The sequence below is a fragment of the Tenrec ecaudatus genome, chromosome 14 (genome assembly GCF_050624435.1).
Source record: "Tenrec ecaudatus isolate mTenEca1 chromosome 14, mTenEca1.hap1, whole genome shotgun sequence".
NCBI classification, from domain to species: domain Eukaryota; kingdom Metazoa; phylum Chordata; class Mammalia; order Afrosoricida; family Tenrecidae; genus Tenrec; species Tenrec ecaudatus.
This window is the reverse complement of record NC_134543.1, coordinates 58,738,371-58,750,797: the sequence shown is the minus strand read 5'-3', so window position 1 is coordinate 58,750,797 and position 12,427 is coordinate 58,738,371. Positions and strand designations below refer to the sequence as shown.

Sequence of the window (12,427 nt, the reverse complement as noted above, 5' to 3'; positions counted from 1 at the left end):
GTGTTGAGTTTGTTTGTTTGTTTAACATTGAAAAAATAATCTTAATTAGAGTAAATTTACTTTAAGTAAACAAAAGATCAGTAGAATCATGTCAGTTTCATGAGAAAAAAAATAGTGAACCTACTTAGAGAATAGTTTTGTGTGAAGACTATTAGAGAATAATTTTATGTGTAAACGATACAATTCTTAAGCAGTGTTGCTCAAACTAACTCTATAAGCAGGATTACTGCAGAATTGGGGGAGACAACGATGCAATGATAGGTAAGAATTTGCAAGTAGCATGTTATTGAATATGTGTATTAACGCAAATTGTATTTTGAAATTTGTAATTGCCTTTGCAGACTAAGTACTAGGATTTTTGTGCCTATTACAAGAAGCTTTCTGAAGGAGGTGCAGCTTCACCAGTGGTTAAATGTGAGGAAGGGGTTTGGAGCATTCGTGTGTGCAGGACAAGGGACCAACAGGTGCCTCAGCAGAAAGGCAAGACGGGAGGACTAGACTTTCGAGGTTAAAAAGAGATGAGTAGGATTGATATAGACACATACATTTGAAAAAATAGAGGTCTGCAGCCTAACGAGGGTGTAGCCAACCTCATGGTTAGCTTTTCAAACCCACCAACTTCTCCATGAACTGAAAAATGAGGCTATCTGCTCCTATACACATGGAGAGTTTGGGATACACCATGCCCATCACTATGAATGGGAATCCACTCAATGGCAGTTGGTTTGGTTTTGCTTATGGTGCAGCCTGAGGGTTAATGTTAACTTTGATAGAAAGATACAAAAGTGATTTTATTATTCTGCTACAGGGATAAAAGTCTTGTCAATTAACTTATAAATGTTGCTGGATAACTTACAACATCTTTCTGTGTGACTATGACAAACTCACTTGTCCGTACTTTTACGCAGAGTTACTTTCTTTTGAAAATTAACTTTGGTTTAGACCTTAGTCATTAACTTTAGTTTTATCCCTAGGGAAATTTTACTTTTTAAAAATACAAAAGGCTGTTAATTAATTTAACATATAGCATCTACTACATCATTAATTATTCTATAATTAAATAATTTATATAACAATAGTGAGCATATCTGTTTCAGCACATTATAATCGGTCTTTAAGTTTTTCTTCTTATAATGTTCCTGAAAGCCTGCTATGGCTGAATATCACTTTTCATTGAAAGTTATTGCTGTATAATCTTCACTAGATGTTTTCTAGGGGACAGTACAAGATAGAGTCTTTATCTGTGGCTCTCTCTTTAACACCCAATTATGTCTTCTTTTGAAAACAAAACACCAGCAACAACATCGGAAAGATGAGGAGTTTGGGTTTCTTAATCACACTGATTATCTTCCTAATTTTTCATCATTTAAAAATTAGAAATCTATTCACATACAATTCTGTTATTTAATCCCATCAAGTGGTGGTAGATTGCACAAAATCTTTGGGAAAAACTATTACAGGGAAAAAACAATAATAAGGGGTAGGGTTGGGGAGGGAGGAATAAAAGGGAAGCTGATATCAGGGAGTTCAAGCAGAAAGAAAATGTTTTGAAATTGATTGGTAGCAATTGTACAATACAACGTGATGTGATTGAACTAGGGAATATTATGTTTCTGTAAGAGTTTCCAATAAAATGATTTAATTTTTTAAAAAAACTAGAAATCATGAGTCTTACTTAAAATCTCATTTAGATATTATAAAAGGCATTTCATTTTGATATTAGTAAAAGACAGTTACTTAAACGCAATTTCACTTCTTCAGGCTTTGGTGTTCGATGTATATTTTAATGACACTTAAGAGAAACCTTTTATATTTGTATAGGTGAAATGAATTTTATATACATATGATGGAGCTTTGACAATAAATTATATTAATCCACTGAACTTTTCACAATTAATTTTCAAAAATATATACTTCAAAAATCCACTCAATTTACTAAACAAGTTTAATAGTGCGGTGAAGTAAACCATTTGAAGAGTAACGTGTTAAAAATAAAATGTAATGCCGTAGGGATTTTAAATGGCAAGGACATAAATTGTTAGGAATATACAGTGGCATGAAATTACTTGGTATGGATTTCCAATCCATAGTCTTCTAACTCCAAAACAAAAGACTGCGTGGAAGCACACAGATGAGGTAGCAAACTCTAACTTGGGGATTGATCGGTTTTGCCATTCATTTGAGTGTAAGAGTGAGCCAGACCAGAAGCAAAACAAAAAATTATGAGGCCATTAAGGAAGATGAGCCAACAGCAGCATGTGCAAGACCCCTGCTTGAAGTACAAGAGGCAACCGAAGCAGAGAGGCCGGGCACTGAGACCAGGAGGCAGAGCAGGAGTAAAGCTTCAGAAGCTTTGCAAAGCTTGCCAGCAAGGGCACCACTCCCAAAGACCACATCGCTGAGAGACTGAGGACCGGAGACAGACATGTCTGCTTGTTGGCTAAGAAGAATGCAGCTCTGGACAAGGACTGTCTCCTCAATGCTTAATGATCTTGACCTGTGGTAACCCAGTAACTTCCCTAATGTGCCCTCACAGCCCTGAGTATTGCCTGTGAGTTCTGTGTGACCATTAGAGTGAATTATTGAACTCAGTAGAGAGCAGCATGCTGGGGGAGGGACAGTTCTTGTCAGAATAAGGAGCAATGGGTGGTGAAGACACGTCTGACAGCTGCCTTATATAAATTAGTCTTAGGTTGGTGGACACTGGCTTCTCCGCCCCTCACCCCCCACCCCAGCCCTACACACACACTGAAGCCAGAGGGGTCATACACAGTCTCTGTAAACTCAAAGCAGGAGTTCTACCCTGTCCTATAGGGTCTCTATGAGTCCTGATAGCATGAGATGCCATTTTCTCAGAATACAAGAGGAATATCAGAATTTCTTTATTACTGTTACTTTGTTAAAATCCATCTATTTTATTCAATAATGTTTATTTACATTATGGTGTTAAGTTTAAGTGCTATAAATTAATATACATAACTTCTTTATTGCCAGATATTCTGTTTAAGTATAGGTTGCTACGATCTAAAATTGACTATGGCTATGCGTTTGGTTTTAGTGTTAATTCAAATAAATAAAAATAAGTCAGAAAGTTAACAAAATAATTGTTACACAGTCCAAGTATATATGAATGAAACGAAGTAATGGAATAAAATCTAAAGTTTTTAAAAATTACTATTTGACTATATGATTTATTTCTATATTTAATTTTAATCATAAATAAGTTTTTAGTTTTAAGCTACCAATTTTTGAAGACTTATATTCTCATACTTTTAACTTCTCTTAGTTAATATCATGCGTGTTAACTGGCAATTGTAGACGCTAAAAGCTAAATAATTTAAGCTATTTCATTATGGTGATGAGGCTACTTGTAATGGGATGTAGAATAGTCTCAACTACCTCGAGGGTTTTGTCATTTTTAAATCTCTTCCTTTTGCCTCATTTTACTAAGAGACAAATTAATTGGAGATAGTAAATAATTGAAGAAGTTTTCACGAAATGATTGCTTGATCATTTTAATATAACATTACATAGAAATACATCTCATTTTGAAATGTATGGCTTTAAACTAAGTACTGTTCTCTTATTTATAGACTTTGGAACTACATGTACTATTTGTATTTCAGCCCTCATAATCTATACTCATGAAAGTTTTAAATTAAGATGTAATTAATTACTTAATATAGCCCTTCTAGAAAACCCAACAGATTACCTAATGCAACTTGTCTTTTGATTTCTTGACTGCAGCTTTCATGAGCATTGGCCGTGGTTCCAAACCAGACAGCATTGTTGACAATTTCAACCCTTTCTCCATTTCTCATGATGTTACCTGTTGGTCCAGTTGTGAGAATTTTGAATTTCTTTATATTGGGTTGTAATTGATATTAAAGGCTGCACCTGACCCAAGTCATGGTATGTTCACTGGCTTCCTATGCCCATGGAAGTTGGATTTTGAATAAAGACGACCGATGAAGACTGGCAGGATTTGGATGAAGGTGCAGGAGATACACATCAAAAGGACGGCGGACTGCTAAAAGGACAAATTCCTCTGTCTTGGAAGTACGGCCGGAGTGCTCCTTTGAGGCGATGACGGTGAGACTCTGTCCTACAGACTTTGTACATTTTGTTCAGAAGAGACTAGGTCCTGGAGAATAACGCCATATTTTGTATACAGGATGGGCAGTGAAAAAGAGGAAATTCCTCAAGATGTACTGGCACCGTGGCTGCAACAATGCGCCCAAACACAGGAAGCGTTCCGAGGTCATAGCTTCCTCTCTGCAGTGTATCTGAAATTCTATCCTCTGCCTTTGGTCGGGAGCTCGGTGGTTACATGTTGAGCTTGAAACCGCCAGCTGCTCGCAGAGAGAAAGACGGGCGTTCTACTACCGTGAACGATTACCACCTCCGAAAGCCAAAGGGGCAGTTCTACCGTGTGCTCTGGGCTTGCTATGAGTTGGTTTTTTATACCTCTGATTATAGTCCCATTTTGGAGGAAGTTATCTGTTATGTTAATGGAACAAGATTAAATTGGGATATATTTTGAGACCCACCTCACTAGAGAGTACAACTCAACTCACCACCTTTTGTTTCCTTGGTCTATGGTCAAAGCCATCTTTGTGACCACCCTTCCTGACTGAGCCTGTGCAAATGCAAAGTCCATCTGCTTGCACTGCCGGAGGTTAGCTCTCTTCCTCTGGATCCTGCATCCAGCTTGCCTCTACCTGGCCCTTAGTTCTTGGAAAGTGAATCAGACCTGACCTAATTTCACCCAATTCTACAGCTTTGTGGAGAGAAGGATCCTTCACAGAGATACGTGAACTCTGGGCTTGGAATTTACCAGCAGCCACAACCATGTCAAGCATTTTCTTAACGATTTCAGAGTTCTGTGAGACATTCCAGTGAACTGCAAAACCTGGGATTGAGGGAATCTACTAGAGTGGGGTGTGGTGGCTGATCGCAGGGATAAGGAAGTATAGCATTATGGAAAAGGCTGATATTTGGGACATCTATAATCTCCACCGCACTAGCACAAATCTGTATTAATCTTTCAGAAAGAAATTATTTTTTGCATGTATACAATTACTCCTGTGTTCCCATTAGTCTCTTTGATAATTTACTACTCTAGTCCAATTCAGACAAGTGAACACATGTTCTGAACATACTGGAATTCGTTTTTGATTATCATCATCTCCTTCTCCTTGTCTTCAATTTCAAGACAGATACATATTCATATGCATTCATTTACATACACACTGGGCAATTACATAATTTTCCCATCATAATCATTAATTTAAAAAAGGAATTTTAATAAACTCAAATGTAGAGATCAAACCACAAAATGAAAAGGTTTATGAAAGTCATAATAATTCAATATCATCTTCCTTCATACACTTGGATATTTTCATCTACATAATAATGTATGAAACATTGTTCACAGAAACTTTTACAATCTAAACAATGAAGACCAGAAATGTAAAATGAAATAAGTATACAACATAAACACTTATTATTATACCTTTTTATTTAAAGATTGACTGAATATATGAGCAAATGATGTTTTGTTGAGAAAGCGGAATAGTTGTTTAAAATGTCATGAGAGTTACATCTGACCTCTTCTGACTTTACCAGGTGGAAGGAAAATAAAATTCAATATCAGCTGAAAGTCAGTTCCTATGAGGTAGAGGTCAGACACTTTCTTTACCAGTTTGGACAGCAATCATCCCTAGCAAGGTACTCGCTACATCTCTGTTGTGGCCGATAATTCATCAAAATGGTCATGCAGAATTCACATTCTATTTTGGTTTGGGCATCATGATTTTAAGGGTTATTAGGAATGATGACAAGTTACGATTTCGGATCTGAAATGCTCAGGATGCAGTTCTTCATCAGACACAGTGTCTATTCTCAACCACACCCACAGGTATACTTCTCTCTGGTCTTCTGCTTCTCACCACTTGACAACTTGACTTCTGCCTTGTGCAAGTAATGTTACAAAGATAGCTGAGTGCTGGGGATAAATGCCCCAAAGGCAATTTCCTCTTCACTTTAAAGACATTCAACTCGAGCTTTGTGGGTCAGCAAACTTAGCCCCCAACTGAGCACCTGGAGGCACCCTACTCCACAAGAGAGAGTCCTGGATGAGGGCACTGGGCTTTACAGCACCATTGTTCAGGCAGCCCACAGCTCTGTCTTCTGCTCGGTTCTGCTAGTGCTGTCCCTCTGTCAATCCCATGCAGCGCCTCTGTGTCACAGCTTCAGGTCTTCTGAATCACAGAGGTTGTTTGCATGGATCTCGGGTTCCAAAGGACACACTCCATTGTTAACTCTTATTCCTGTTTTAATTTATTATTTAAAAACTTTATTACTAATTGCGAGTTAATACATGCCCCATTCCTGCATCTCAGAGGGCTCATTTTAAACCCAGCTGGAAGACAAAACTGCCCAATCCTCACTCAACTTAAAGTATGGGCGACACTATTTTCATGGTTCCACTCACCTGGATATCTTACTTTGTTTATATTATTAGAAAGTTATTGAATACCCCTGGTGTGCCACGAACAAGTCATATTTGCATAGTTTTACCCAATCATTTATTAGTAATTACAAAGAGAGTGTAAAAGTTCCATAAAACTGAATTCACCACACTGCAATAGTACAAAAATACACAAAGCATTGCTTTTAGCTGCAATGATAGAATTGATTGCTAAAGAGGCTATAAACACATATGAGTAAATACATGTTATTGCACAATAACTTAATATTTTATAGTGCAAATAATACTCTTTACTCATATCATGAGTAAGTTAATCAAGTTAAATATCACACAATCATATTTCTGTAATTAATGGCTATTATAAAGTTTGAACATTTATCATTCCAAAAATATCACAGTTCCTACATAATTAGATTTATAGGAATAAGCCGTAGACAGGCAGGGCCTGCTAGAAGCGGTTATATGCCTAGAAAATTGACCTTTGATGAACCTGAAGTCTTCACGAGTTATTTGAATCTGGCAAATGTGAAGACTCATTACCACATTCTTCAGATTATTGGAAATGGAGCTCCTTGAAAGACATTACGTCATCCTCATCCCCAAATGGCACGACCGCTAGCATGAAGGTGCCTTCCTACATCCATGTCTCTGCTAGGAAGGGTTATTAGATGTTGTCACACATTCTTGGATGTCACCTTGGACTACAGATGAATTCCATTTTCTGCCTACATTAAAGGAACCAGCCTTTGCCTCTGTCTGTTAGCATCTTTCAATAAATTACATCTCTGTCACACTAGTGATAACTGTCAGTATTTTCCAATCACTCACTCTTTTAGGGTTGAATATTAAAACTGTATGCTGAGCTTAACGTCTTATAAAGGACTTATTAAAAAAACAAGAAATAAAAGAAAATGTATTTCGCCAATAATACTTTAGAGATTAGTATAATTTATGTGGATTGGAGATCCTGACCTTTGTACCTTTATTTTAAAATTCTCTAGAGTTACTGGGGTCCACGGCTTTTACTAGTGTTGGAGCTGCCTCAAAGGGGTTTAAATACAGTGAAAAAAAATTGCCCAATCGCCTCAGGACCCACATAGCTGGGTGCAAAAGTCCTGAGGAAGCAGAAGATTCTGTGCTTGCCAGCAAACCAAGGTGTGTCAAGTCACATGTAATTCCTGTGTGGGAACTGGAGCATGCCACTTATTTTTTGTTTAGAATTGAGAAGAATCTGTTCTTTTTCTTTCTCTCTCTTTCATCATTTTCCCTGAAATGTGTGTTCATATGATTTTCCTACTCATGAGCATACTACATACACCTGACTTTGAAAACAAACTGGAAATCATGAAATAATTACTCAAATTTTCTGATATTTGCTTGTAATTACAGATTTCACATTTATAAGACAGTCCATCTGAAATACTGGTTTCAATAGGAGAGGAAATCTTGTACCACTTCCTCCCACTCACATACCTCATATACATATGCTTATTTAAGAAAAGTCTTTTCTTGTGCCACCACAAAATTTAGCCTTTCCTTATTTTAATCACTCAAACATAGAATCTGTTAGTTCAATCTACCGACTTCTATATTTTGACTAGAATATATGACCTTGGGGACTAAAGTCCTTTGCCAGTCTCCTAGATTACACAAGCACAGTACCGTTTACTGCAGTGTGGAACTTCATCTAATCCATATGTTTTCTTGAAGGCTTTATTACCATGTTTTCACAATCATATATCAGTGAAAATTGCTATCAGCATTATTTGGAATTGAACAGACTGTGTTTAGCTTACTTCCCTTTTAGCGTGTGCACACCACCTGGAAGCAAAGTTATTAGTGTATCATGTAATCACCCAACACCAGTCACATCATAAAGATTTCATCAACACATTATGTACAGTATTCATTTCGATAGATAAAAGTAAATACAAAGCACGGTGTCTGTAGTTTTTCTAGAGCTGCACCAACTATTTTAATAAGAACAGTTTTAAAAATATCTTATTCAACTTGTACAGCTAAGCAATTATCTGTTAAGAAAATCAGGCAAAAATTCAACACCTAGAGGCTGCCTGAATTACCTCTGTATTACTAGATAATTATGCCGTTCACTCTTAAAACTGCAGATATGCAAACATAGCCTCTCAGTGATTAGGTCTCCACAGATTAAGCACAGGGATGCCCTGCAGTGGGTGGATAATTTGAGCACAGGACATGCAATTGTCTGAACTAGAAACAAGAGCTGTGGAAACAAGAGAATGATGACCTGGATTAGTAATTACTTCCAGGCTGCACTTTGCTTCATTGCACACGGCCGGTTTTTAACCATTAGGCTTGTTGATTCTTTGGCATCAACCAACCTCATAACACCATCATAAGCAGCATATACATTTTAATACCACTCTTTTCTATTAGTGTGCATTAGCTCAAGTAATAAGGAGATTTAGAGAAAACCATAGTTTAAATTAGGTAGCTGGAATGTAAAAATGTTTCATCTTAATCCTGTTCTCAAAATCAATTTCTCGTACTATTAGAAGGACTGTATCACCGTTCCCTCGGCCTGTCCACAGGAAAACGGAGGAAGGGATGTACTTACACTGCACAATGAGCTGCACCAGCGCTTCCCTGGGCTTCACGTTAAAGCCATTGTACTGGCTGGTCTGGCATCTGTACATTCCGGACATTTCTCTAGTAACGTTGACAATCCTCAGCGTTCCATCATAGCTCTCCATCTGCATTGACCCGTCAGGCATTGCAACTTCTTTATCCGCTCTAGACCAAAGGATGATTGGTTTGGGTTTTCCAGTTACTTGACATTGCAGTTCTATTGTGTCTCCTTCCCTGGTGACCAAAGGTGATTTTTCCTGTGGAACAGTCAGATTGGGTGGAACTTGAAATGGGAAAAAGAAAATTTTTCAAGGTTAGTATAAACTTGTCCAGTGTATTCAAACATAGAACATCACAGGAAATACTTTCTGCTGGTTGAAGAAATGTGACGATTCAAATGACAAAAACTATGGAGATTTGGGGAATCAATGGCATATGCCCTCACTTAAAATAATTCTGATTTCTTTTGATAGAATGTTCCCAAAGGAGGACTTGAAACATTAGCTTAATACGTAAGGCAATACATTGGAATGGAAATGGTCAGCTAAGAACAATCCACTCAGTGACTTGTCATTATTGGCCATTAAAAGCATTTCACAAAAGAAAGATCCTGCTTGTTGGAAACAGGATTTCATTTTTTAGACCGCTTCTACCTATGCTGCAAGGAAGTAATGGAAGATCACGTAGATTTAGAAGGCAATCTCACAGCAAATGCAAGTAAGGAAAAAAGCAGCGGGGGAGGGGGAAGGGGAACCACTTCTGATAATAAAATTCAGAATTTGGGCTTTGGTTTAATAACTGCTGCCAATGGCTAAAAGATTCCTTTGTTAACCTTACTGTTGGGAATGGGATGGAACAACCCCCTCCAGTGGCATGCTTTTCTGCAATCCCCTATATGCTTCTCTTTTGAACTTCTGATATGTTTCATATTTGAAGATGATAAAATGGAACTTTAAATATTTTGAGAGTACTGTTATTTTAAAAGATAATTCTCTTAAGAAGTGAGTTTTCTCAACTAAAGCTAATTTCTTATTTTCATAAGACATGGTGAGAAAATTAGATTGCTTTTTTACTGGAACTTACTTGCATGTGCTGGTATATCCTCCTGTCAGTATTTATTAAGTAACTTGACAAGAGGAAGTACACTTGATTTTCAAAATAAATATTGTTATCTATGGCATTTAAAGACTTACAGTACTGATACAATACACATGAATTCACATGAACTTCTCTCCTGGAATACTTATTTTTAAAAGTAAGGTAAATTAGAATGCCCAAAATAAAAATATCCAGAAATATGAATAAATTTATCTTTCTGAATATACGTGTCCTTTGGAGTTAGCACTATGTACATGAAAATTTTTCTTCTTCCTAGCATTACAAAACTTCAGTGCTCAGATATAAATACATCCTTATATTTTTACTCTGCTGAAATGTTTTCTTTATTGCACATGAACTCATGCTATCAAGGAGATTCTGACTATCGTGACCCTACAGGACAGGGCAGAAGGCTTTTGTAACTTTCCCAGATCAGAACTGTTTATGGAGTAGAAAGCCTCATTTTTCTTCCCGAGAGCAGCTGGTGGTTTCAAACTGCTGACCTTGCCGGTAGCAGCCCAATGCTTACTCGTTCAAGCTCCACGTGATCTACTTATCTTGCTTTTCAAGGTCTTTATGTTTATTTGTTATTAATACTTTGACCTAAGGAGCCTTGTGGTAAAGTGCTCTCACATTGTGGCAAGAGTACTGATGCCAACCAAAGGTTGGTGGTTCAAACCTACTCAAGTAACTGCAAGAGAAAATGTGCTCCTATGAAGACAGTAGCCTATAAATTCCCATGGGGACAGTATACTCTGTCACGTGGGCAGATTATGAACCAGAATTGACTTAATGACACTTAACAATACCCAAATCTTTTAATTTAAAAAACTATTTATATAATGCAAGACATTTTAGAATTCAGAAAATTTAAAACCTTAACCAGTACCATGACTAAAACCAAACTCTTTGCCATCAAGTCAATGCTGATTCATAGTGACCCTGAGACTATAACTACCTGAGTTGAAAGCCCCATCTTTCTCCCATGGAGCTGCTGGTGGTTTCAAAGTGCTGAGCATTCAGATCGCCAGCCAATGCATAACCACTACACCACCAGTACCATATATGCATGTATTTATATACACACTCGCATGCACACACACACGCACATATACACAAACTCACTGAAAATTGCCATTAAAAGAATGCATGTTTTAAAATGCCTATATTTTACAACCAACCCCGATTTAGTTGAATAATTTGTTCTTTTAAAAGATGATGATCAGAGACAAGCAGCAGTTTGTAGCAAGAAACTTAACATTAACAAGCAAAAATTATTCATCTTCCATAAAAAATGCTGAACGACAGCCATGATCTCTACATGCAACATTTATATGCTCCTACTCTGTAGCAAGTATATTTTCATTAGCTCTATGTATAAAATGCTTAATATTACAATATGATGCATTTAGAAAAAAAGAGCTTAAATACTTTGTCCAGTAAGAGTAGAACCAAAATGGATAGCAGATAGTCAGCGATGGCAAAATGGTTAAGTACCGGACTAAAAAAGGCTGAGGGTACAAATCCACCCAGGACACCTCACAAGTCGGGCCTGACAATTTGCTTTCAAAAGGTCAAATGTATTCTTGAACCCTCCCCAGGGAAGTTCCATCTACTCTGCACCACGGGGAATGTTGTGAGTCAGAATCGGCTCACTGGCAACTGCTAGCAACAGCTGTTAATGTAGATAAATGATTCCTAAAAGAGACGACAGGGAACGCTGTGATCTGCAATGAAGAGAATAAGTGAAGAATGTTTCTATGAATACAATACTACTGGCCCTTTCGCGATCATTGTCTCTGGGAAGCCTAAAAAGGTTGAAGTAGAAATAGGAGGGATGATATGACACACTCTTAGGGCATTTTTCATAAATATATTCTATCTCCTGAAAAGATGAAGTGTCCACTCATTCTTTTTGGCACAGTGATTCCGTGTATTTCCTATCTCTGTCTCTAATCTATCATCTATATTTTTCTATCCACAGACACACACACATACACACACAGAGCTTTAAAAAGCTCATGAATAAAATGCCATTAACTTTCAATTACATTTTTCCATGAACTTTTAAAAGACCTTTCATTCATATTTTCATATATATAATTCATATGTATATCATTTTCTATCATGTAAAAGTTGATTTTATAATATAGCAACTCCCCCAAATCTCTTCTTATAACTTTAAAATAAACTAAAAGAAATGATAAATTAACTGTATTTAACAAAATG

General features: G+C 37.0%; 1 protein-coding gene across 1 annotated transcript in view; it reads right to left on the bottom strand.

Moving 5' to 3' along the window:
• Positions 1-12,427, bottom strand: part of MDGA2 (MAM domain containing glycosylphosphatidylinositol anchor 2) — a 1,044,700-nt gene that overhangs the window by 210,006 nt on the left and 822,267 nt on the right. Inside the window, exon 8 of the mRNA XM_075531139.1 lies at positions 9,090-9,383. Within this exon, the coding sequence (XP_075387254.1) occupies positions 9,090-9,383 (294 nt within the window). The remainder of the gene's footprint in view (positions 1-9,089; positions 9,384-12,427) is intronic.